The following is a 27,619-nucleotide window of genomic DNA, read 5'->3' on the forward strand; positions in this document are numbered from 1 at the left end:
TCGGCGTGGAACCGAACCGAGCCGCGTACTCGCTGGTCTTACCAGAGTACGGAACCCTGCATACAGACTTCGGCCTGACGTTATCGGCCTCGGTTTTATCGCGGTGAAAGTAAGATCCGATTGGCGTCATCTTCTTCGGTCCGAAACCCCGGCATTTTGGTGTCCCCTTCGCGTCGTAGAAGGTGACGATGTCCTTCCTCGCAACGCCGTTCTGTTGCTCGAGCGTGAAACGCGGGTGAGCGAGCTGTGAGGTGCTCACAAATATGTCCAGATGCTTGTAGTATCCCGGCTGATTGGAAGGAACCGACGGGAACTCGTCTCGGCCCGAAGCGCGGACTTGACACGTCGATTCCTCGACGGGACTTCTGAAGGGCACTGGTAAAGGATCAGCTCGAATTTTGTCGGGCGTCGAGTAGTGGTCAGCTGTGAAAGAGGCCCGCGATAAGTCAGCTTTTAAGTGTCAAAAAATCCTATGATGCACATGATAGTTCAGGACTTGGGTGCGCGTTTTAGGTAAAATTCTCTTGAAAACGAAAGGATAAAAAGAAAGAACGTCTATAAGCAAGACATTTTTTGAATATCCTTCGATCGGACGGTTGCTCTCAAACTTTCGTTTTCAAAAACTTCCGACAATACGCAGACCCGTGGGATAGTTTATTATACCGCTACGCAGGCTACCCTAGAAGTCGAAAATGCGGACCTGTGCTACTTTTGCAAACTTTCATCGGCATTACTGGATCTTTCATGCATTTTTCGTGAAGTGATCGAAGATCCGGATTGCCGAAAGAAAATCTGTTCATCCAATCTTGGGCTTTTCGGTCGTCCCAATACTTGGTGTCGAAAGTACGTTTGTAGATCGATTCGCTAGTTAGGTCAAGCATCACGGGATGTTGGGATCTGAGATCCTTTCGAGATTCCCTTTTCACGCGCAAGTGATTCAGGGGATGATCGACGGTGTTTTCATAGTAATGAGCACGCTTCGAGGACGTTTGATAATGGTCGTTAATAGCCCCATTCCGCGGCGAAGACGATCTACACGTGCAAGAAGCCATGTCTCGCGGAATTTAAAAGTTTTTGTCGACACGACCGGTCGTCTGTATACAAATCTCCGAAATTATGCGAATAACACCGTCACGAGGACATAGCAGACTGCTATTACTACGATAGTACGCGGGAATAAATATTGTGATTACAAAACGCGATAGCAGCGTAAAAGAGCGCTTATCGCCTTAGCGGATCATCTCCATAGATTTCGTAGGTTGTCTAACTTGACATTCCGGCATTCCTCCCCTCTGAAACAATGGAAAAACGCCTTCCCGCCAAATTGACTGTCCTCCGTACGTCGTGAAGTTGCCGATGCAGCGCCGATCGTCAACCGTCGAACGATACGAGGTTGAAGTTAGTTGTTTTGTTTTGATCGGTTTACTGAATTTCAGGCAATCGTATAATCGCGAAATAACGGCTTTTCCCTAGTACGGAATCGTCACGATAACGTAACTAACTTCAATATGATCGAACTACGAAGAACGCGTTTGTGGTCAGTCTCGCAAGTGAAAACAGGGACGAGAATCGCGCCGGTCGCTGGGATGGGTTAATTACGCGACGCACATGCTTCCGAGCCATTGTCAGCATCTCGCGGTGTATCACTTACACCTAGGTACCGCTCTCGTACCTAGTCCGACGTTATTTTCGGTCACTCGGCGCGATGACCGCGGTCCGCGTATCGACATAAGAAGTTGAAGCGACGCTGTTGTTATGTGTTTAAACGGCTTCAACGTCCTTGCGACAGTGTTTGTGACTTGTGCCTCGGTGATAATATCGTGCGTTGTGCAACACGGATCGTATGCCTGCTCGTCATCCTGCACCTTCCGAAGGTAATCTGACAATTATTACACATAATTATTGTGCCTGTAAGCATGTAGGAAAGCATCTCGAATTTCACTGTGCGTGTTATACATACTCTTATCGATGTACACCTACGCAATCCCTCGATGGATGCAGACACCGGCGGTCACGCATTTCTTTCGTTTGGTGTTTTGTATGTACGTCGGGTTTAATCTGCCTCCCGTGTTATATGTAAGAATCATATCTTACGCATTTTTGATTACGGAATTGATACTCCTCAGTTTGTATGTCAACTATTTCTGCTCCATCGCAATACAACTCTCGATTTCGTCAGATTAGGTATACGCTAGTTAGGCCTACCTTAAATTTGAAACGTCGAGGGCGGAGGGGGAATATCCAATGAAAACATGAGGCTGAAGTTAGTAATGTTGACGTAACGAAAGATCAGAGAAAAAATTATTATTGCGCATTTTTAGAATAATTTTCGATGTAAAATTGGCTTTGCAAAATATGAGTACATTTTATTTATCATGGTTTATTAAATTTTAAACATTCCTAAATTTCTGAAAATTCCTTTGTCAAGTACCAAATTTTCATGTCAAGGGAGTCGTGTGATATGGGCTCACCTGGGACATAATACAATACTGCACAGGAAGATAGGATATTAATGTTAACACACAGTCTAAATAATTGCCGTTTTTTCGTTCAATTTATTACACGTCAAGATATTACATTTATTATGTTCATAGTCCTAGTCCTACGGAAATAGTAGTCAGCCTGTGTTCTTCTTGAATTTACATGATTTTTTTCTGTTCTCTTTTTCTAATCTCCCTGCACCAATCTCCGTTAAAACAAATTCCAGATGATTATATGCAAATTTGTTTATACTTTTGGATTTGCGAATGACAGTTTGGCCTGTTAATGTACCACAATTGACCGATCGTCTCTTTTATTATTTTACGACTGAGGACGGTAAGATAATTAAGAGAAACGGAATAATGTACAGTACAACTTCTATCTTTGTGAGAAATTGGAACCAGGGATTGTTGAAGTGATGAACGAATGAGTGTCTTTCTCGCTACAACCCTTCTACGCCATCTCAACTCCAAAGCTTTCCTCCCCATTTGTTCGTGAGTTTGAGCTCTGCCACCGACTGACGATGTGGATCTACAATTATCTACAATGACAGGAGTTGTACCGTTCATAATGAGGCGATTCCGACAAATCGTGCCATCGCATCACACATCTTATTACACATTATTATGTTTGCTACATTTATTTATAGATTTAAAACATTTTTTTAGTCGTTTTAGTTTCGTGAAATTTTTTTGGTTTCTTTCATTTCCGTTTCCTTATTTTTTGAAAGCACATAACACTTATATAGTTGGTATGTTTTTCATTGTTTACTGAACTTGTAACGATCGAAAGATCGATACAACATTGGCTAAGCTTGACCACGGTCACAAATTCTATACGAAACACATCAAGATCGTTTAAAGAGAGAGAGAGAGACAAGGTCACAATAAGGTTACAAACGAATGAACTTATGGGGACCGTTGAACGTAATATCTGAGGTAAAAAAACATTTTTCGCCAATGTTGACAGAGTTTACTTTTTCTTCTTATTGTTCGTTTTTCTCATCTTTTTTTTTAACTGCAAGATAATCCCCAGGTAAAAACGCGGCGTGTGGAAAAAAACGAATGCCACGCAGTTTAATTAGGTACTTCTCAAACTAAGCTATTATATCCCTCACATTTATAAAACACGAGTTTATGACTCGAATCAGGTTTTGCGCTATACAAGAGCAAAACTTAAACTTGAAAATTCATATTCTATAGTTATAAAGAACAAAAAAACCTAACATCAGATTCGCGTCGACTGTTCTATGTAAATTGATGATAATAAATCGGCAGATAGTAGCTAAGAGGTAGTATTCATTTTTTTACGGTTTTTGTTTTTACTTTTCCTTATCCTTAGTGTTTATATTTCAAAAAAATATCTTTCCTCATTAATTTTTCCGACCACCGCGCCTCTTCATAGAAGACGTACACTGCGGACAATACCATTTTCCTTTCGGTGGCGCAGAAATTCCGACACACGGGTAATGAAACCATTCAAACGGACACTGAAACAAATGTTGCAAATAATTATCAATCGAAGTAAATATGGGAGGAAAACCCTGCGTACTGCATCTGTTTTTATAAATAATACGTAGAGCAAATGTAAGCATGTTAACGCTTGATACTCACATCCTGGTTATCGCAAGCAACCATGTCGCCGTAAGACACTTGATTGCATATGCAATATCTCGGCTCGTTCGGGTCGTACGGCCAATCTGTATTATCTGCATCTGTCACTGCTGCTGTAGCCGTTACTCCAGGTGGAGAGACGGGTTGTTGAACTGCCGCTGGTATCACACTGGTACTAGGTACTGTAGTATTAACTTTTCTGCAAGCGAAGAAACACTAGTGAGTTCTGTCGGTGGAGATAAAAATACAGGAAAATCTGGTTTTCTTTGATCATTGTACCCCGAAGTCTTATTTGGCCAATTGAATTCTTCTCTTTCAAAGTATACATACTTTTTATGTTTCTTGGTGGTTTCTTGAATCGCAGCTATAGCAGTCTGTGCAGCACCAGCTAATTCCCTACTAAATTCAGCCGCGTGAACACCTCCGGTATTGATGGCTTCATAGCTCGCCTTAAGACTGGCGGTTCGCCGTCCCTGCTGCATTTGTTGCGTTGCAGCAATTGCCTGCGATGCAGCAGCAGCTATCGCGTTACCACCAGCGCCAATATGCCCTAAACCGTAATTGACCGGACCAACTGTACTAGCTATTGCCGTCGGCGCGGACGGCAGAGTAGTTGCAATTATTGGACCAGAATTTGCCGAGGCTGGTCGTGATTCTGGAAGACTTTGCGACGATTTTTCAATCACTAATCGTTTTTCTACCGATACCGAGGACGCGTTGGAGTCTCTCCGTTTCTCTGACCGTGCTGCAATTAAAAGTATCAATAAATACCAGATTGAACAGAAATTTACTTGAAGAACCGTTTATGACAGCAGATCACAAGTACTTGAAAGTATCATTGGGGAAAATTTATAATCTGTTAGCCCTTGCGTCCCGGTAGCTAAGGGGAGTCCAAGTAAAATTGGTTCATTGCACGTTTTCTTAGCAAGATTTCTCTGTGATTGTGACGAAGTTTTGAACTTTCGCTAGATAAAATATAAACTATCATCAATGTAAACTGTTTTGAATCAGATGACCTGGTTCACAACTCATTTTATTTTTTTCAAGTTTCCAAACAGACGTAGCAATTTTAAGAAAATATGATAATTTGAACAGTAAAGTGAAATGGGAATATTCTGCAGCTGACATGTTTTTGAAATTCGATTTAGAAATTGAGAATATACAGTAGCGCTCAAAAGTATTTTGACAAAGATAGTAATTCAGTTAATTACATACAAGTAAAAACTACAAAAATAAATAAAATTATTGGTCGTAAGAAATTCGATGTTCTACATAACTGTTAAAAATTAACTCTCGATTGCTCGAAAATAAAGTGAAAACAAAGAAAAGTAAGAAAAACGATTGATCAAAGAAGTTACAAATTTCATGTTATCAAAATAGTTTCGAGCGCTACTGTATCATTATTGACGACCATAATTGACGATTTACACTCACAATGTCCGTGACTGTCCCGAGTTCTAGTAGAAGTAAAACTATAACGATTCTCTTTTTGACTACTGTTGGTTGGCGGTTGATCCAATTCTAAGGATCGTTTTTCTAATATTTCTGTAATTCCTTTGTTGTCAGCCTCAAGTTCCATTTTAAATTTATGAAGCTCTTGGTCAAGTCGCCTCAAGTATCTATCCACCAAATCGTACATCTGATTAGCTAAGTGCACTTTTTCATCGGCATCTTCTAAAGTTTTGTAATAGTCTTTTCGTATCGTTTCATATTCCGCCTCCTTGTCACTTGGCTTCATTTTCTTGGCGTTTGAAAAGAAGGTTTTCACCTTTTTCTCCAGGCTATCCATCGAGTCTACAAAGTTTACAACAGATTATTGAAACTACGAAGACAATCGTGGTAGAATGACTCGGTTCTTGCGCTGTATCCCATAATCTTTTACATTATGACACGCAGAGTAACAGGGTTTGTACGCTTTTTGGAATATGAAATTCCCTGACTTTTCCAGGTATTCCTGCTTGAAAATAGGAATTTTCCAGTAACCTTTCAACAAAAAAGACAGTGATTAATGACAATATTTTTACAAATTAATACTAATACCTTCAATATGACCTAGTAACTATCTTACTTTCTGACTATCAATTTACAAACAACAGCCTGCAATTTTCCATAAGAAGAAAATGAAAAACGGTTTGGTATCAAGTAATATATATAGAATGTACGAAGTGGTGCAAGGAAACAAAATTTTAAGCGCAATTATTTTGTCTCAAGATTAGTAGTACTTTGTACAAGAACGAGCTTAGTACTTCGACAGACTCAAAATTCCAGTCTTGTTTTCAAAAGTCTCTAACTTTTCCTTCCATATTTTCCTGGTGCGTACGAACCCTGAGTAATATAGAAAATAAAATAGTATACTTTGCACTCCCAGGTCCATTTCTCTCATCTCAGTGAATCTGTCGCGCAGCTCCTGCGGAAGATGTTCGATCACTAGAAAAAGTAAGCGGAGTTGGAGTTTCGAGGCAACATAACCAAACGGTGGTTCAAATAAAACGGGTGAATATTGTATGAAAAGCAAAGTTGGAGGCAAGAAATCAATTTATACGGGACTGAAACATCCCTGATACATTGTCGGAATTAATAGTAGTGCAAAACTTGTGGGTAGTGAGATTGGCTTGATGTACTAAACGTCCGAATAACATCAGCCTAACCTACAAAAGGCTAAATAATTCGCGTCTAATACAATCAAATAAGATGACGGTGTCGATGTCGGGCTAAAAGAAGACGAAAATTTTCCATGAATAACGAACACGCGAAACTACAACGCGATATTGATGGGGTCTTAATTTTTACGAGGATATTTGTCAGGCTCGTCGAGGCCGAATGCCTTCGTTAAGGTTAGTAGGTCCCTTGTAAGTTCGGGCTTGTGCTGTCGTCTCCGATTTTACGTACTTTCGACGTAATCTTCAAGATACAGCATCCTTTCGAGCCGACGTACAGTTCCTGGATCCTGGGTCTACGGTTGTTTTACTATTTTCGAAACTGAGGTGCTGACCACGGACTCGGAAATTTATTATATCTCAGCAGTCGACGGGAAGCGTGTTTACGGCGACTTGATTGCGTGCTGCACCCAAAAACATTCACCCATTCATACTGGTAATTTTATTTATTCTTGTAGGATAAGCGATTCATCACTATTTCTGCCAACGATTATATTGATTCTTTTTCAATCTGCCGGTGGCTTCCCTTCATCAATTTTACAGACGTAAAAAAAATATTCACTGTTAATATATCTCTGCCTAGCGACGACGCGCAGATCTTGTCTGTCCGTCGGATCCTGACCTCCATCTTGAAAAACACGAGTCAGGATATCAGGGGCGGATAGATTCAGGGTCGTATTCGTCGTTACTTAGAACCCCGTGATTGCATTGTTCAAAATGCCTTGACTACGTTCTGATCAATTCTTTATCCCTGAAGTAAAAATTCATTAAACTCGCGCGAAGAATCAGCTACATGAATGATAGTCAAGATACCAATCTTAGAGGCACAGGCATACATATTTTTTGTTAGGTAAAACAAAATGATTCGACGTAGCCCAACACGGATCGACCTGAAGCTCGATGATTTGCTGGAATTCGAGGCTATAAGGAAAGAACGGGAAAATAAAAAGGAGGCGGAGAAGCAGCCAGGATTCAATCCGCCAGCTTGGGGCAAAATTCCACCAACTGAGTTACAGGAGCGTATTGGTTACGTTCCACCACCGTCGCAAGCTCCCTCACTTGCTCGTCCTAATATATAATGAATTTGTGCAGCATGTCTATATATTACTTTACAAATATAGTTTTATCAAATTAAACTTTTTACACCATTGGCATAAATCTTGAAGTTAATTATCTTGGCTCATAATGAGTAGTTTGTTTTGCAAAACTATCTTCTTCAATCACAGGGATAAAAGAATGCTAAGAATAATGCGTGTAATTATGGTCAAACGCGTTTATTTAAATGACTATTAATAACGTACGTATACTTTTATCTGTACAGGTATTTGGCGTTTGATATTACAAATGTTGAATGGGAAATTTGCCAATGCGTAGGCATATTGTACTCCATAATGAGTGATGAATAGATGAGAAAATAATCACAGCTGATATTTTAGTATTGCCAACTAATACGTTTCGTCATCTCTGTAGATGATAACCATCAATTATTGCTAAATAATCATCGCCCCTATCTTACTACTGCATTAATCATTTTCATATGATCTGCATAACCTAATCTGAGTATTATCACCAACATTATCAACTCGGTATTAAATAAATTTAATTTTCTTGAAATAGTAAAGAACTTCGGTTTCCAGTCCCCATTTGCCTAAATAATTTTTCATGGCATATTATGGTATATATTTTATGAGATTCCGCGTTTCTATATTATTATCCATTCATTTTACTTTCAAGCAATTTCGCTTGATTCGTAACGAAGATGCAACGGAAAGCACCATTCCGTTTCCACGTGGCTACGTCGATACGCCGATGAAAATACTTATAACCCCTTATTAAAGTACAGGAACTTTGGTACATTTCCGTCTTTGCAATTCTTCTTCAAAATCTCGTAATTCTCTGGCTCCCACTTTTGAATAGTGCTCACGGCAATGGAGCTGTAAAAAGCAAAAGGAATCGTTTTCTTTTTTCTGTTTCCATTTTCTAAAAAAATAACATAATTCACGTAAAACGTCACGGTATGATGAAACTTGAACTCACCAGTTTTGCGGGAACAGAGCGCAAGCAGTTGGTACCATGAATGTTAGGCTAAAAAATAAAGTCACAGAATAAATACTTTCCATAACGTTGATGAGATATTTGTGCGTATGCATCTACTCACAAACATCCGACTAGCATAATTTGAATTGGTGCATGAAGTGGTTTAATCCTCTGCATCCAGCCGTACGTTTCCAGCTTCGCCATAATTGGCGGAAGAATCACTGTATAAAGAAATAATTGAGATAACGTTGTCAGACAATTAGAAATTGAAAATTTCTATTGCATACGTTACTCACGCATTCCTGGGGCGCACATAACGATCCTTGAAAAAGTTACTTGACTGATACCCTTGACTGCAGCGATCTGTAATTAAATGTACTTGAATATCCATGATTAACTTGACGTATTCGCGGTCTAACGGTATCAATATCGAGATGATAAATCGGTTGTTGTTAAAGTCTTCGTAGGTGCTCACCTTAGATTTCGTTAACTTGTTACCGTTATCGTCGCAGACGTCAACTCCGTTGGCGATCTCGACCTGCCTCATCAATGGAATATTCGCGCAGTTTGCCGCAGCCACAGCAGCGAATGGGACGTATCTCTGAAAATGATCGCTTTTATAAGATCTCGTGTTTTCTTACGAGTTCGCGATTCTCCAAGTTGGATATTTAGTCAATTCGATCAGACTCACGGCCATCAGGGGGTTCGCCCTTTTCTGCCAGTAAGATTTGCACCCTATTGCCGTTATCATTGCGGCGGCCGTCGCGCTGAAGTACGCGGTGCAGAGCTGAGTGGTGCTTACAGGGCTGTTCGCATTTCGGTTTGTGTAGTTCACAAGGGCGTTGAAGGACTGGTTTACCCATTGCCAAAATACGACCGCCGTCGTTGTTCTGTCAGGGAAAATTGCGGGCGAAATTCACACGGGAGATAAAATAACTGCACGCTTTCAAAACGGCATTCGCCTACAGCGTGATTAAGTAACGTGAAAGAAAAATCTAAATATAAGTACCTATAAAATTGAAGCATAGCTCCGGTGATGGCCATGCCTCCGGGTACCTGGAAAGACATTCTTCCAAATACATTTTGCAAGTCCCCAGTATCCGGGTGAAACGCCGATTCGTAGAGTTTTTTTGCATAAATTATTTTCTCCTTGCTCGTTCCGACGGGTTCCTTGCCCACTCTGAAACAAGACGAGAAAAATGTTCCGCCTATACCGTCGAAAATCTTTGGCTAATTTTAAAGTGCCTGGTGCATCTTGTAACGTATTATATTGTAGGTATATACGCTTAGTATAATGTGCAGAGGCGGCAAAATACGAGCTGCTGCATGTTTGTACCTATAGTCGCGAAAATGTCCTTGTCCTCGCTGAACTTTAATAATAGATTTCATCTAACCGATGCTCTTTGCACACTTCCGCGTAAGTACGATGTGCATCTGGGTGAACCTTGATCCTCATATCTATACCGTTTTACGCTTATTCCGTTCGCGATGGCGAAAAGATAAAAATATATGCCACTCGATTAAAAAAAAAAAATGTATATAATATCACTCAGAGTGCAATCTTATACACAGCCTTGCTACGTAAGTTATTAGAAACAGCGCGCGAATTACTTAATTCAACACTCAACGCTCAACACTAACAGTATGCATAGTTCCAAGGTCCCGAAGTTAAAAATCAGCTTCTCTCACTTGTGAATGATAATAATTATACCAGTTTGTTTATCAAAATTATGCGCTGGTAATGGAGATTTTATATTATACAAACTGCGTCAATTTTTATTTATCATTTAATCCCATTTTAGACGGATAATAATTACGCTTATATGGTTTGGAGATGCCTCGGCTGATTGTTGAATGTATCGAGCGGTGATTTTTCAATGCCGCATTGTTCGATGCAGGGATGTTATGATGTAATTCGAAGAATCAACACCTGGCACGCAGCTTCTTCCGCGAGCATAATTTAGAACATAGTACGACACATGCAGCATGCCTCTCTTTATGCAATAATACACGTAATATAACTCGTGTGTTGACAATTAACCCATCGATCGCACATCGCGTCACATAAATTTTAATCGCGAAAATTACCTGTATTGTTCGCACAGCTCCTTTGCCGCCAGGAGTTGCTCGCTGGAAGTGGTACAGGTCCTGAAATCGGTTACCCAAGCAAAATGCTTCCATCGTCCAGCGAAAGTGCTTAGATCCCAAAGCGGTTTATCCAGATCTATCCTTTCCACTGCCATGTCGGTGTCTCTGAATGTCTGAATTCTCGATTTACAAGTACACGCGATAATTTGGCTCTGTAAGAATTGCAGTTTTTATTATTATTATTATTATTATTATTATTATTATTATTATTATTATTATTATTATTATTATTATTATTATTATTATTATTATTATTATTCTTTGAAAACATGTGCTAAAAACGATTTTTCGGTCGTCCAACATCTTTGCAACCTTACCCGTTATAACAGTTACGAGAAACAAAATACAATCGTAGAGATTTGAAAAGTTAGATCAGTTCTGTAGAGGTGGGTCGGACATGGCTTAAAATATTGAAACTACGGTTCGTTCAGACTCCTCTATACGACCGTTTAATTCGGTATAATTAAGGCTTGCAGCTGAACGTTCAACGTTGAAATTTTTTGGCCGTAATACGAAGTCCGGAGGTTGCCCTTATTCTACTTTACAAGCCTTTTCCTATCCGGGGACGCCGGCTTTACGGGCTATCGACCTTCGCTTGTACAGAACTGTAGTTACCGCATCGCCTCGTTCCTCTTCCTGCCTATAATAATTACCGCATAATGTGCACATGTGTTTTTTCCTTCGATTTGCGCAAAAACGGGCATCCAGCTGCAGCTGGTCCACGAGGTTGACCCAATTCTCCTATTACTGTATATTGTATACATACGTTACAGGTACGGGTTCTCGTGCATAATAATACAGACGGGTCTATTTTCATTCGTTGCCAACATATTCAACACTTTTCGTCCAGATCTCAGGCCAGTTTACATAGCATAGATAGCGAGAAGAATATGATACGTTAGGCTTAAGGTGGGTAGGTGTGTATTGAACGAACGAACGGACGACCGTCACGTGAGCGTATAAGTACGCGAGAATCAAAGTGCGAGGACGGTAATTGTGAGAAATGTGATCGTGAGAGGTCATACAGGTATGCACGGTTTATCCTTTGGAGCGACGATTAACGGCTGAATCTCATATTAATTCCGAATTTCGTTCGATCTCCGACAGTTGCGATGAGAAAAAAAAGTAATATAAACTTGCACACGTTGCTTTTTTATTGGTAAACAACATTCCCAATCCGCTTACCGGTGACCGCGTGTGTCGCTTCGCCTCGCTTCTTTCTTCACGTCACTGATCCGCTCGCTGCTCTCTACTGCCGCTTATCGTTAGTACTTTCGAAGAATGAAAACCTGACAAACCCACCGCGAATACCGACACGCCATCGTCAGGGGACAAGCTTCGGAACTTGGAACACCGCCGGCGGACGGCTCCGTTGGCAACGTCTTCCTCTTCCTTATTTTTATCTCGCTCGTAATCGTCGAATTCATTTTTATTTTTAAATTTGCATTTTTTCGCTCACCTTTCTTATGCCGACGATGTAATTCTACTGGTATAGCCTTACATTTCACTTGCCTTTATTGTTATAGGTATAAGAACGGGTGAAAAAGAAGAATCCTGTAATGCGAATTGAAAGCCGTTTACCCGTACGAAATTTCATTTCTCTGATATATGAACACGTATATTATTATGTATTGGCGAATCCTTATCACTTGTGACATGGTAAAAAAACAAGAATCGAGAAGAATTACTTGTCGCGCTAAACTGACTGTCAGAACAACGGTTGACAATAAAGTTTCGCAATATTGACAGTGGTACTAAAATTCTGAAACACATTTTTCTTACATTTTTGTTCGTACTAATTCAATATTAGTTTATCGCTATCTTACGCTATCAGAGGGTATGTGAGTAAGTGGGTTGCCATCCAACAGGCGGTTGAGTGAAGAGCTAACGTTCGACTTTAAAGTCATATAAACTCAGGGCCGTGACGAGGATAGTCACGGACTGGCGCTCTTGGTGCAGCGAACAATGACTTCTGTTCACGTCACGTTGTAGGAATTTATTCACTCGCGTGTGAATTTATTGACACGCGGAGACAGAAGAGTCGAGCAATTTTTTTTTCTACTCTGTTAATACTCTGAAATGGTGAAAAATGTACAGCAACAAATTTGGTATGACTCATAATTATAAGGTATATTTGTATAATAATATTGCACAAGGTGCGGCTGAATTTATGAAGAAAAGAAAAACGTTTGAACAACATTTTTCCGAGATATTGAAACGTTGAGGCTATAACGTCATCATGGCTGCCATATACAATTGGTGGCACGCTTGCCGTTTTATTCCGGTTGTACGATCATTTTCAGCTTTCGCCTTTTATCGAGTATTATCTAAGGCAAAACTGTACGATGGCAAGAATAGTTTAATCACGATTCCGTCTTCGACGAAACCTTCGAAACTCTGAATTTAGCTCGTAATATTCGCGCGTCTATCTGCACGAGCATTATATCGATAGTTTATTCATAAACTTGAAATTGTCGAGGTACGACGTCGATATTTCTAATACGCTTTGCGATATCGAATGCAATGATTACTCACGATTATTCTGTGTACCGCAGGCTATTGATAGATACTTTAAAACGATTACAGGGAATTGCTTTTAAATGTCGTAACCCTCGATCGATGTTCCATACACTATAGTATTACTGCGCGTGGATACAGCGACAAGATTCGGCAAAATGTACATATAAGCTGTGATATAATTCATTGCGCTGTCAGGGGGTTGGGAGGGGAGAGGGGCAAACGTTGCAGTGAACGTAGCTAATTTCACCGAAATGAGATCTGTATATCTGTTCTTCATGTGACGTCAAAACCAGTAGAATTTCCTTTCAAATAATTCACGGTCGCGTGAGATTGCCTGCGGAAGCACTGCAGACGATGATCTAACCAGTTGTTTAAATTTATATTTTTTTCAGGCACCAGAGAAGTAGATACAGATGCCTCTTATATTGTATACGTATATGTATCCATTGCCGGCTGTAATTGACACAGTTTTTGTACGAAGTCAAGGGATCAATATAGTCAGAATTTAACGAGCGGTGAGCTTTCCCCTTTCGACGAGTCGAGCTGCTGACTCTCAAAACTTGCAACACCACTTTGCCTTGAAAACGTAGCTGAGGGATAGTCATGTTGGAAAAAAATTTCAAGTATTGTAACGATCGACGCAAGCGCGAAATATTATTAAATTGATGGTTTTTTCCCCTGACAGTGTAATTAGAACCGTTAATATTTACGCGAGTCGTGCAAAGTTGTCACGATGCGGGTCGATCTGTGTCATATGGCCAGCATTCACGGAATCATCTTTCAGTCATTCTAGGTCACGCGGGTCTTTCATACGAATAAAGTCATTTTAAACACATGGGCGGAGTCGGTTATCGACTTGTACAAAGTCGATACTGAATCACGCTGTTTCGGGCAAACTGAAGAATCTGCCAAATTACCTCTTAAATATTGTTTTCCCGATCAAAATTTGACCGTCTAATATTCAACGAAATAACACCGACGAAATATGCTGTATATAGCCTACGGCGAATTTATAATTCTCCATGAAAATGCACATCTGTGTGAGAACTTGAAAATTTACGAGGCCGAAGTTATAAGTAACGTTAACGTATCGAAACGTTGAAACAAATATTACTATTTTGCGTCTTTAGAATACCTGAAGAAGTTGAATTTACAAAAATTGAGGTTGTTGATGCTGTACTAACAGTTTACTAAATTTCAAGTAATCTTAAAGTTGCAAAATAACGACTTTTTCCAAAGATGCATCATTGCATCAACGTTACAAACTTCAGCCTGATGAAAATTCAACAGCCTGATCGAAGTTCAAGTTCTTTTTTTATCATTGCAACAGCTGAAACTATTTCCGAATAAAATAATCAACTGTCCAAAAGTCACCACGAATCATACACATCATCCGATCAGGCGTACTTTCGATTCTCGAATTAAACTACTTCCCCCTTTTTTTTTTGCAGAAATCTTTTCGCGCGATTGACGGAATCGTCGAATAGGACGAGAAGGCTGGTTGCGGAATGAAACTAAGGTACCGGAAGCGGATCGCAGCGATTAAAATCGTGACGCGTGGTCGTCGGAACCCACGGGGCCCCGGTTTCGTCGGCCCTGAACCGTCGCGACGTCTCGCGCATGCGCATAAGAGAGCAGCGATCCAGCTGTGCGTTGAGCAATGGCGGCTTCCCCTCGCCCCGCGGCGGGCAGCTCGCACGTCAGTCCGACAGACCCGAGTAATAATTCTCACGAACCAATATGGCGGACTCGGGAGCCCCGACCGAGCTGGGTCTCGTTAAAGGTGAAAAAATCCTCGTGAGCGTGGAATCAATGCTGCCAGACATCGTTGTCGTGTCGTTTGAACACGGGACTAAATTGTTTCAAGGGGCGCTGCTCGACGCTACGAAAAGGTAAGAAGGCACCCCGCATTTACACACACCTTTCCTATATACGTATATCAAAACGCACGCCCCTTTAAACTCGCTCGCTGGCTTTCGTAGATCAGGCGAAACGGCGATCTGTCGTCGCCGATATCTCGTTCTATGTTTCGCCCGCGAAGACGGTAATAGCCGCCTTTGAAACCACCTAATTTTACGCTGCAGAAACCTAACGTCGCCTCGTCCTTCCGTCGACCGTTCAAGACCGTTTGCCTCGTCACGTTTTTCGCTCCTTACGAAGATCCCTCGATTCTTCCTCGTCTCCCGGGTTTTTTGGGGTGATATATTTCCGGACTATCCTTCGTTGACGTCGCTCTCTTTACTCGCCTAATTCTACGTCTCTGTGTTGGATGCAAAAAGTATAAACCAGCAGCGGGTAGACTCTCTGTACTCCTTCGAATTTCGCAACACTTTTTTCTCGTGCGACGACGTGACTCAAGGTTTCGGTTTCGAAAACTTATGCTCGCAACTTCTTCGTCGGACGAATTGCGTCCGGTCCATGTTTGGCTGTTCAAATTCTCAAATAGTCACCGAAGGAACCCCGCCTTTTTTCGGTAGGTGATAAGGAAAGAGAGAAAGAAAGAAAGAGGGAGAAAGAGAGCCGTCGTTTCGTAGCAGCCTTGCCTGCATCCTCGTCCTGCATCCTCGTCGTCCTGAATCCTGCAACGAAGGGGTTTTTTTCTGCCGGACGCGTACGTAACCTGCGACGTAAGGAAAGCATCTTCATTGTTTCGTAACCCCGTTTCCGATCGGTCAGTCGTCTCGAACTGGAAACAGGCTTCAAAGCCTTCGACTGTGCGAGCGACCGATTCCCTTCAACCCCCCCGAGAGTGCCGTTAAATTCTCGCACACATTCTCTCTCACGATTCTCTGTGCCTGCATAGTCTGCACACAAAGTCTCTTCTTGATTCATCGAGGCCCCACTTTTCCCCTCATTCCTTATTTCACCCCGATAGCATTTCGATATCCGCGTTGCAAAACAGATAGTTCTGACGTATATTCATACAGAGCACGGCGTGCACGCTGAGTTTTAAAAATCAACTATGTATGCTGTTTTGCCGATTATCATCCCGAGATTACAAGTTCAAACGCTGATAAGCTGTGCACTTGGCGAGTACCTGCAATGTGATGCAACTTCTTGGATCGTAGACGTTTGCAAGGACGGTCAATTTCCTTCGTACGAATTCTCCGGGAAGCGACGGCGCGCCACGTTGTCCTCTTCGTTGTTCGTAATGATTCAACACTCATCGAACGCGGTCGGCACGAGTCGCTCTTTGTTAATTTTTCTCTTGGTTCGCTTGGTCATTTCTACATCTAGTAATTCCGGTCCATAGCCATCCCGCCTTGCGAATAGCGTGCAATATATTCGTATATCTGTTGCTAAACACACTTATCGCGAAGCGGAAAACGAACGATTCCTAAAATACATGTGTATACACACACATGATCGTGTATGCATATTCGTGTACATTTCGTAGATTGTTCGCCACTATACTCCAAAGAATGCTAATTAATTCGACACTGCTGGTTCATTATACCGACGTATTACACACATCGAGACTCGCAAGTTTCGAATGTTTTTCATATTACTGACGCAAATCGGGAACACTATTGCGTTCACGTATCATATTTATCATCAATATCGTGTGCATTGATTATTGTACCTTGCGAGACGATAAGGACGTTAATATAAGGTGCGGTATACAAAGGACAGCTGCGATCGAATAATACGTCGTCGAGGCTCTGAAAAGCCGTCGGGATGATCATAATATTGCGTCGTAAAATTAGAGTCTTCTTTGTCTAATTTGTCTCGGAAACAAACATGAACGGTTCTATTGACATTTATAGCTATACACGTACTTGGACGAATACAATATATAGTTGAAGAAAATGTTGAGAAGTCGAGCGTGTGAGTAACGAGCGCTGCGCGGTGTCGCCGCCTCGCAGCGACGGATTGCTTCCGATATGCACACGCTAGCCACAACAAGTGACGACGGGTCATCGCTCGCCCGAAACTTATTCTACCTTTGCACCCTACAGACCTCGTGTCTTTCGCTAAAGAAGAAGGGTAACCCGGAGGGTTGCACGAGGCTGAAGCTAGCAGCCGAAATTAGCAGTCAAACGTTTTAGTGTTCATTCCGATAAGGTAATGAAGTCGAAAAATGTAAATTTTGTGAAGTAAGTATCTTGAACCTGCGAAGATTTTATAGAATTATGAGGTTAAAAATGAACTGCTTTTTTTTTATATTTCCAAGAAGTTTAACAAGTTGACATATTCGTTGCAATTTGCAATATTCATGTAAGGAGTAGGGGTTATACGGTGTTGGTATGATATTGTAAAAAATTAACGTTGCAATATCAAAATATGAAAGTGCTGTGAAATTTTAATCGCTGTTCGTATAATCATGCAAATCGCACACATGCCTCTTGCCAGCCAAAATATATTACATATACGTCGAGTGTCAGTAAAATATTTTCCACCACTCAAATGCTTATAACTCATATTGCAATTCAATGCCATGGATATTATGCATAATTCTAATTGTAAGACTGATGCGTCACACTTCTTTCTATTTCCGAATGGAAACAACTGACCTTTAATCGTTTGGATTCCATGCGTCATGAAAATATAATATTTATTTACTAGAAACTCTGGATCTACTTGCGCCGTGGATAATGAATTATATGTTTACGCCCCGAGTAGTCGAGTTATTCCTGGAAGCCTAATAGAGCCGAATGTCATCGATCTTCGATAACGGGGGAAAGTCGAAACGAAACCCGAATCTACTCGTTACAGTATATTCTATACTTGGATTCAAAACAATTTCAGGTAACGGGCAAACGATTCATTTTCTCGAATAGTATTAGCAAGAAAAATAAAAGGAACTTCAATACAGCAGCCTATTCGCATCAGCTCCTAAGGTTTCGGGAGTATAAATTCTGTGTGCATACTCCGCGTCGTTCCTCTTTCTCCTTTCCGCAGAACAGGGCCGCGTGAATGATGATGATGTACAGCAGGATGCGGGTGCAGGCCTTGTGCCTGCGATGCAACGTGCAGGCAGGCAAGGAGGCAGCACCACCAGCAGAACTTGGTTCTGGGACGTGATTAATGGCCGCGCAGATGTATCACGGCTCATTGGAACCGCATCCGCGCTAAGGATACCTTCGAGAATTGCTCTCGTATCCACCGTGCCTTGTGAATAATATTCCGTTTGCAGCACGTATTATACCTACCTATCATCGAAATGTCAAGGTTGAATGATATTCGTCCCATGTAGCCAAGGGTCGAAGGAATTGGAAAGAATAGCCGCGAAACTGTCGTTCACATCCGGATCGGGTGTTTTTCGTCTCATCGTTGCAAAATTTTTGCCAATCTCTGAGGCATACGTTGTACGCCTCGTATTGGCTGCGCGGGGGCGAAGGTGACGAAGGGGGGGGGGGGGGGGACATCTGATCGGCGAATTCATTTGCAATCTAAATTCGTTCAATTAACGACCTGCCCGCGGATGAGACGCAGCAAGATGGCCGACCGAAATGGTTAGGAAATAAACGGGGGTCGCCTGGCTCGCCTTGTGCCGCCCCCCCTCTGCCCGTCCGTCTGTTTCTGCCTACTTTAGTTGATTGCCAGGTAGGGCTCCGAATGCCATCGCGTAGAGTCACCCCAAATATGGTCAAAGACGCCTAACCCTAACCTTTTTTCATCCGGTTTTCTCTTCAGTCGGATGACTCACTCGAATCGTCAGGTTTTATCATCCGGAATTATTCGCCAACTGGCTTATCCTGTAGAGAAGTCTAGCTATTCAAGTTATTTTTTACGATCCTCCCAAACTCGTTCTGGGATAATTAAGGCGGATGGATAATTAAGGCGGATATTATCATTTTCGTATACCGATTCACGATTATGTGCCCATAGATATACGTATTATCACGTAGAATTGAAAATTCGGATCCAACTATTATATACGATTTTGGATAACGTCGTGTGGTGAAGAAATAGGGACAACCTTGATCCTTGAAGCGACCATATTTAAGCAAATTTTAACCGTATCGTAATTCATGATCACCTGTTTCCGGAATTATTTCTTCCGCCTCCATTAGATTATACGAAAGAACGCGCGTGTACTGTCACCGAGGACTAAGCAATAGTGTGAAATGACATAACTTTTTTTTCTTCCGAGTTTCTTTAGTTATGAAATACTGCAGTTGATACGTACATAAGTATATCGGTCTGAGATAAATCCTCGGCGCCGCACATCATAATATATATATATATATATACGTGTATGTATATATTTCTGGCATGGAGAAACAGCTTGAAAATAACGCGTGCACCAAGTTCCAGTTATTATTATTACTGTTATTTTTTTTCCTACCGCGATAACAAGCCAACCGGCAGCGCTACGCTAGACCATTCACACAAAAGTTGGTCAAGTTTCCTGATATACGTGCGAGGCACTAGAATTTTTTAATAAACTATGCCACTGTATTCTATAATAAGCTCATTCAATTCCTTCTTCATCCGTGTGTTCCAGGTTCATTCAGTTGGGTTGAATGGATGATTGGCTCTCGATGACTCGTCGACGATACTGCAGAAATAAATTCAATTCGAGAATTAATGCAGAGATCGTTATATTTATTCGGTACCTACTGTAAAAATAACCAAAAATCCACAATACTGAAATATGAAACTGCAGTTGTTGCTCATTGTTCACACCGTTGTGCTACGATAAAGCGTATGAACTGTATACATTCTCGTTATGCTTGTACCGAATTGCCAGAGAAAGCAAATCCAATCTCAAACAGTCGCTCTCTGTTCGTTTCTAGATAGATGTAAAAGAGATATCAGATTTTTTCCGTTTATTTCAAAATCCGATATACTTAATCAGTCAACGTTCTTAACCTTTTTTTTATTTTTTTTCTTTGTCAAGTAACGGTATAAAGGCACTTCGACTCTCGGATTCCGCGTTTAGTGTGACGATGCCGAACGAATGCAGTTTTTAAAATCGGCGCCGTTACGCTTTGATCTTATCCACTCGATTTCCTTCTTTATCGAAGCCTTTCATCGATGAGCCATCCACACAACGTGTAACCTACACTGTCAAGCAAAACCGTTGCATTCGTCATCAATTCGATATTGATCTATGCTGTCTCCGCTTCAACGACGTACCTACATAGGTGCACACAGTCAGGGTATGCACACATGCAAATTAACACCCGTCTTCGTCGTATTACCTGGATGTATCTATCCTGCACACATACGTTACATATAACGCGCGTGCGCAACATCAATGCCGTCAGGCACATCAGGCAATGGCCATTGCTCTATCGAGTTGGAATTATTTGTCCATTTCCCCCCGTTTCGCTACACGTCGTTAACCTACCATTCACACAGCTCGGCTTGTTCAGATATTTTCGTTTATTGATCGTCGGTCGTCGGATCGCTACACGCTCATTACCGATAATCGTCGAGTGGCCTGCTCTTATGTAGGCTTAGGCTCTTTGTTTCTTCGCTTAATTCTCTTCCCTCTTTTCTCCCTTCGGACTCTACGCACGCAGGCTGTGCCTCACCTGTCGTCCGTCCGTCGTTCCGCGATCGTCACCCAACGTCGTCGGACTTGCGTGCCTTCACGTCTCGTCCCAGCGCCTTCCTCTGCTCTTTTATCTCCTCCGTATACACGTCTCGTGTTTACCCAGCCGTTCGTTCCGTTTCGATGCACCGAAACCAGATATATCAATCCGCTGCATTAGACGGTGCTGCTGCTGCGTAGCACCGATGCTTTGTCCCGATCCTGATGATCGTACGAACGTCGATTTGTAGGATCATGTCGGAGAACGCAGATCGCAGTCGGCAGTAGTCGAGAAATATCAAATACTTTTCTCGATCGTCGAATGCTTGTCCCTTGAATCGATACGTACATTAGGTGAGAACGGTGAACACCTCATGCGACCTGTCTACGTCTTACTTGGTTCTATTTTTATTTCAAGAAATTTGTGCTTATCGAGTCCGCCGTTTGGCATTCCGCTATATTGTCACATATTTCTAGTTTTTTGACTGTTCATCGAGACCGAAGAGAAACTGACATTGCATGATCGAAGTTTGATCGATTTTTAACGACTAGTTCGTGCAGAGTTTCTAAAATGAATATTTTAGTCGCAGGTATACTCGTGGAAAGAGAAAAGCAAAAAGAGCCCCTGAATCTTATCTGTAAAAGATACTAAGGAATTGAATTTTTGTTAATGATTTTAAAATTCCAATTTCAAAGACTAATTACACACAATATCCGGGGACGTTGTTGCAGAGGATTGCCATGCGGCGTTCAACTTCCGGAAGCAGTCCCCGGCGGGGATGGAGACAAGTTCGCATCGATCGGAGCAAGGTTCAGTTACTTCCAAGAGAAACGTGCCGCGTTGCAGGTTAACACGCCGGCGAAGATTGACCTTCGTAGGAACATAAATCCACCGGCGCGTTACAAAAATGCCCGGCCGACGGTGCGTCTCAGGCCGCGACAGGTTCTCTGCAGCAAGTGCAGGTCGATATGTAACGAGAACAGCGAAAACGTTGACGTTAGCAGGAAGCGGAAACTCGCGGAGGAAACTACGCCGACGAGACGGAGCGACAGGAGTCGATGTCAGCCGACGACGGCGAAGGGTCAGCGGAATCTCTTCGCCGAGAACCAGACGGAAAACACCGGACCGTCGCCTGCCCAGCCTTCAAAGACACCGGGGCTGCAGTGCGGCACTGATTCCGGTAAGATGAATCCCTCCCTGATACCGAAACTCTCGAGGCTCCGTCCCAACGAGATAAACGAGGCCACTCAGGCCGGCGGCGGCGACAAGGGGAAACAGCAGCCGCAGATTTCCGGTGGCTCGGGGTCCTCCTCGTCCTCCTACTGGTCCAAGGACGAAGAGGACTCGCCTGGAAAACCGGAGGACGGTAGGGACGAGGCTGGTAAACGGAATCGGTCATCCGAATTCGTCGGGAATCCATCGACCGCGTATTCCGCACGGCCGAGGCGCCTCAGCAGCTCCTCGGTTGAGAGCGCGAAGGTACCTGACGAGGAGGACAAGAAGACCCTGGCCGCCGCCGACTCGACGATGAGGCTGCGAACCGGCGGCGGTGGACGGGTATCGAGGAAGAAGAGGTCCGTCGGTTCGATGGAGGACCTCTGGGACGAGTCGGTGTTCGAGGACCCGAGCAGGACGGCGCGGACGACGCCGGTTATCAAGATATCTTTCGGCACGCAGGGCGAGGGGACGGTGATGAAGATACCCGCGAAGATACAATGCAGCCCCTTCGACAGGGATGGCGAAACCGACACCGAGGACACCCAGGACGCCGGCGTTGAGTTGCACGAGCGCGATCCTCTCGAACTCCTCGAGCAGACTCCGATCGTCGACTTGACGCAGCTCGACGAGAACGAGGAGGAGCTACGCCACGAGGCTCAACTTCAGCAGCAGCTCGGCCTCGGAGGTGGAAAGGACGCCAGTGCAAAGGCGGCCAAGCGGGCGCTCAAGAAGGCCAAGAAGGAGGCCAGGAGGAAGATGCTCGGTGGTGTTTCTCCGGCCAGATCACCCTGCAACGGATCCCCAAGGTGAGGTACTTGCCACGCTGATTGACGATTTTTATTTCTAGAAGCCAGTCGTCGCGAGAACGAGGACTGCTTCATTCCTTTACCTTCTTCTTCGTCATTTTTTCTTCTCGACTCACAGCATGTGTATTCCGAAAAGCAGATCAATTGTTTCGCTGTACACTGTTGTAGCTGCGTTCGGTATTTACATTTGATTCCTCGATTGTTTGGAAACGCGTTGCGATAAGTGAGAAGAAACGTCGCGTTTCGAGGTAATCGAGGAATCAGATGTTAACGACGACTGTAGTGTCTTACTCTGCGTACGACACGTCTACGATAACTGCAGCGTTCCAGTTCGGTTAGAGTATCGACCGTAAATGGCGAACAGGTGTCTTCTCATTAAGCAAGCTTGTCTCTGATTAAACTGCGGAATTGTTTTGGTCTCGTATATACATATATATATACACAGTATATACAACGTACTGATACCCACGTCGCTGCAGTTGTGTAATCATACGGTCTGTGAGAAGTTGATCTTGCTGCGTTTTATTCAACGACGTTATATCCGAACATTATATCAGTCGAGGAATATCGGTAGAAGATACGGAGTATTCAAATTGACCTTGTTCCATCCCTCACCGAAATCTGGAACAAATTATTGACGCATAAATATGGATTCGGATGATTGTCAGGTACAACCCGACGTCGGATGCGCTCTCGTACCACCGTCGGAGGCACAAGGTAAAGCACAAGAAGAAGCACAAGGAGGAGCGAAAGCACAAGGGAGGTCAGGGTCAGAATGGCACGGTAGTCCAGCAGGAACAGCAGGAGGATGACGTCGTCGTCGGTGGAGGTGGAGGAGGAGGAGGAGGAGGAGGAGGAGGAGGAGGAGGAGGAGGAGGAGGAGGAGGAGGAGGAGGAACGGTCGGGGATCAACAGCAAAAATGGAACGTACTTCCAGGGGATTCTTACACGGCCATAAAGGAGCAGTGTCTGAAACAGAAGCTTTCGATATCGCTCAAGAGGCTGAACACGAACGCGTACGCGAGGTGCGATTACCCGGTAAGCAACGCGTCCTCCGGGTGCAAGAGTCCGGGCGCCAGTAGCGACGAACTTAGCGAACAGGAACCGGAAGTCGACGCTGGCGAAACGGCCCCGGATTTTCCGCCCCCGGCGCATCCGCTCGTGATGCGACTCGCCGCCACCCCCGTAGCCCACTGCCTGACGGCCACCGGGAGGCGGATGGACGTGGGCGACGTCGTCTGGGGAAAGATTCACGGGTTTCCATGGTGGCCTGGAAAGGTGAGGATTACTATACCGTTGTAGTCCTCGATCACTGATGCTTCGAACCATTTATGTGACTGTGACAAATAAACGATTACCTTGTACGTTTAAGGTGCTGAGCATCACCGTGTCGTGCAAGGAAGACGGCACCTCGTCCGGACCCCAGGCTCATGTCGCCTGGTACGGATCGTCGACGAGCTCTCTCATGTCTTGCGATCAGCTGAGTCCGTTCCTCGAAACCTTCAAGGTACGTTTTGTTACTCGAAACGTGGTGTAACCGTGGTGGATTTTAGAGATGAAACTGTTACGCGTATGCCGAAATTGTGGAACATTCCACGGCTGATTAACGATAAGCTGCGAATGGGCCTAGACTGCATTTGCCGTTTCACATTGCATTCCACATTCGCCACATTGAATGTTTTACTATAAATTTCCGTTCCGTAAGGCTTGATAACGAATATCCGTTTTTCATTCACAGACGCGATTCAACAAGAAGAAACGCGGACCCTATAAGGAAGCCATTAGGCAGGCACAGACTGAAGCTAGAAGTCAGGCTACGCCGGATGATGCCGATAGCGTATTGAAGGTCTGCGGATCTCCCCGCGAAGTTAACGTCCTCTCGTGAAAGTCTGCAAGCCAATTGCCGGCAACGATTCTGCGAATCAGCAACGCAAACGCTATACGCACGCACAGAATTATCGTTGTCTTGTTGTAAAATAGAGTAACAAGGGATGAAAAAAAATTGTACATATTACTAAGTATACACTTATATAATATTAGCGGTTATTATTATTATTATTATTATTTTTTATTATCGGTTGATGTTACACGTATTTTGATGCAATGATCAGCATTGTTGTGTTCTCGCGATAACTGTCGGTCTTAAACGTATAGGTATACTTATATGGGTTCGTATCTATATAATCGTAGTCGTACAAACAGACTATGCATCTGTAGATATTTTAAATCGACGGTGTTCCCTAATTGCCATGAATTTTTTCCCGCAAATCGTCGACGAAATTGTAAAGATAATTTTTTTCAAGACTGGGAGGGTTGTCGGGACCGTTTTATAGATCGTCTCATCCGATTGCCCGTGCTCCTCGATTTCAAAACTCTACATCCGCCAACAAAACCCGATGTACTTTGAGTTTTTAACGTGCTCAGAAACGTGTAGCTTTAACAGTAAAATTATTTGATAAAGGAGAGAAGAAAAAAAATCGTTTTGTATAAAATTTTGTATTCTTTCGTTTTCATTATTGTTTTGGTTTTTTTTTTAAATCTTTTATTAAACATGTTTCTTGGTCGATGAATTGGAAAATTAGATTTTATTCAAATAACTGCGATGAATTATTGCAATCAATCCGTTCTTTCCCCTCTCTATCACAATATCATATTTGATCAATTTTCACAAACATCTTATGTTCTACCTAGAACGCTACAATTATACACATATGTTACTGTATTTTCCTTTGGTCCTTTCTTTCGGTGAAAAATCACAGAGGACGCAGGTCGGGTTGAGACGAAAAATCCCGCGATCATCTTTCAGATTACCTCGAGTCGACAAGCGTGTCGCATATAGTGGATTACCTATAAGAAAAATGAGAACAAATGATCTTGCAATTAAGATCGCTCGTCCAGACCTCGTCTAATCAGCAACTAAAACGAACCAAAAGGCAAACAAACTATCTTAGTGTTCACACAATTACCACTGGCTGTTGTTCCTCACAAACTATTATAAATATACAAAGAACTTTATACACGTACATATATTTTTATTTAACGAATAAATAGGGCGAATTCTCATCAGAATATAAATTCATAGTCCTCCCGCTGCTACGGCAACCGCGGGTCGCGAGCTTCCGTACTTAAAACAAGTTGATCATCGGTTAAAGTTTCATTGTCGGTGTTGGCTCTTCGTAAGATACTAATCGCATCCAAGAAACTGCCAAGTCGAGTCGGACGGTACAAAACTAATTTTCCCTATCATTTTCTACGTTTAATTTTCGAGGATGTGAGCTCTGTATAAACGATTTAAATTCTCTCATCATCGGCTACGTAGGTACGATTTTATCATTTTCGTTCACACGTTTTGAGCAACGAGAAAGATGAGGCTGCAGATGGTTGCGGTTCATCTAATCGCCTCGGATAAGCGGATAAGAAATCAGTGCCGTATCTCGGTTTACCGCAGTATTCAATTCAACTATCGGTATTCCCGGATCGTCGGGTCCGTTCGGGTCGCGTCGCGCGATTCTTTTTAATTTCCCTTATCCGCTTCGTTGAGTTTGAAAAAGTCATGTGGAAAAGTATCATTATTATGACTACTGCCGGTTCGAAATAGAAGATTGATACGTAACGGGATAAATTATACACTTTGGTCATTTTACTGGGACAATGACTGGGTGTCTGAGGGATTTTGCAGTTTTATTTCGTCTCCCAGGTAAATTGCGTTACCCACAGCTTTTCGTTTTTGAGCTTGTTCGTTTGTTTTCTACTTCTGAAATAGTCACGTACCTTTTCTCATTAGTTTTTACTTGTGAAAAGACTTGACGCGAGAAGACAGTAATTTATTCAATCCATCGCTGAGAGAAGCACTCATAAAATTGAACCGATACTGGATGGCCTCGAACGTAAATAGAAAATCAGCCAAACAAGTAACCCGGAATAATCTAACTGAAAGTTTTTCTCACGTTCGCATGTCTTGTCTCATTCCAATATTATTCTTTTTTTGGACGTACGAGATACGCGACGGAAGTTAAACTTGCGCAATGTTCTCTTCTTTAAAATCTTGTCTAATTATTGTTATTGTTGTAGCGCTATTTATATCACGATTATAATTGCAATGATTATATATTCCTTAACCGTGTTATGGTCGTCGCGCAATATTCATCGACTCTCAGTACATGCCGTATGTCGAAATGTTAACATTTAAGATTAAATTTTTTCGGAACATCGAATCGTTTAAACCTGTAATAATATACTCACTGGTACATGCGTCAAACTGCTGTTAAAAATATTTTAGGTGTATAAAAAAAAAATAGAAACCGACGAAGTATTGAAAAGCGAAATGGTATTACTCTTTCGTTAGCAATTTACAACCGTCTATTGTGCAAAGAACGAAAAGTTTCGATACACATCTACATGTATACGTGTACCTCTGCTATCGTAACTAACAAATTTGCTTATTTCCTATACATATACTGTCCTTGAAATTATAAAAATGGTTCTGTTAAAATTAGGACGTGCGTCAGGAAGTGTTTGATAATATACCATTAACGTATAACAGACCGATACCTACCGACTCGAGATATAAAAAAAAAAATACAAACATATTCATAAATGTCATAAAACCGATTCGTTCCTCGATAAAATTATATGTGCCTACATGACTACTT

General features: G+C 42.4%; 3 protein-coding genes across 5 annotated transcripts; 1 reads left to right on the forward strand and 2 right to left on the reverse strand.

The window, feature by feature from the left end:
• The first annotated feature begins 1,500 nt into the window (after positions 1-1,500).
• LOC124221738 (PWWP domain-containing protein 2B) lies at positions 1,501-27,619 on the forward strand. Of its 3 annotated transcripts, none has more exons than XM_046631992.2 (7): positions 1,501-1,874; positions 14,908-15,348; positions 21,639-22,967; positions 23,636-23,796; positions 23,839-24,245; positions 24,340-24,474; positions 24,706-27,619. In XM_046631992.2, exons 2-7 carry the CDS (start codon positions 15,197-15,199, stop codon positions 24,850-24,852), a joined length of 2,331 nt encoding a protein of 776 aa, XP_046487948.1. In that variant the 5' UTR covers positions 1,501-1,874; positions 14,908-15,196; the 3' UTR covers positions 24,853-27,619. The 3 variants fall into 3 exon arrangements, with proteins under 3 accessions (XP_046487948.1, XP_068993379.1, XP_068993380.1); XM_069137279.1 differs by lacking the exon at positions 1,501-1,874 and adding an exon at positions 19,908-20,015 and having other exon boundaries at positions 15,214-15,348; positions 21,675-22,967; XM_069137278.1 differs by lacking the exon at positions 1,501-1,874 and having other exon boundaries at positions 14,939-15,348; positions 21,675-22,967.
• On the reverse strand, positions 2,536-7,878 carry Ing3 (inhibitor of growth family, member 3). Its single transcript, XM_046631998.2, has 6 exons — positions 6,984-7,878; positions 6,450-6,521; positions 5,529-5,888; positions 4,425-4,839; positions 4,095-4,293; positions 2,536-3,970 (listed from the first exon to the last, which is right to left on the reverse strand). Exons 1-6 carry the CDS (start codon positions 7,009-7,011, stop codon positions 3,854-3,856), a joined length of 1,191 nt encoding a protein of 396 aa, XP_046487954.1. The 5' UTR covers positions 7,012-7,878; the 3' UTR covers positions 2,536-3,853.
• Positions 8,010-12,278, reverse strand: Sfxn2 (sideroflexin 2). The gene is made up of 9 exons (XM_046632000.1): positions 12,122-12,278; positions 10,877-11,088; positions 9,798-9,968; positions 9,480-9,678; positions 9,264-9,389; positions 9,085-9,151; positions 8,910-9,009; positions 8,789-8,836; positions 8,010-8,685 (listed from the first exon to the last, which is right to left on the reverse strand). Exons 2-9 carry the CDS (start codon positions 11,029-11,031, stop codon positions 8,571-8,573), a joined length of 981 nt encoding a protein of 326 aa, XP_046487956.1. The 5' UTR covers positions 11,032-11,088; positions 12,122-12,278; the 3' UTR covers positions 8,010-8,570.

This window comes from Neodiprion pinetum, chromosome 6 (assembly GCF_021155775.2).
Source record: "Neodiprion pinetum isolate iyNeoPine1 chromosome 6, iyNeoPine1.2, whole genome shotgun sequence".
NCBI classification, from domain to species: Eukaryota; Metazoa; Arthropoda; class Insecta; order Hymenoptera; family Diprionidae; genus Neodiprion; species Neodiprion pinetum.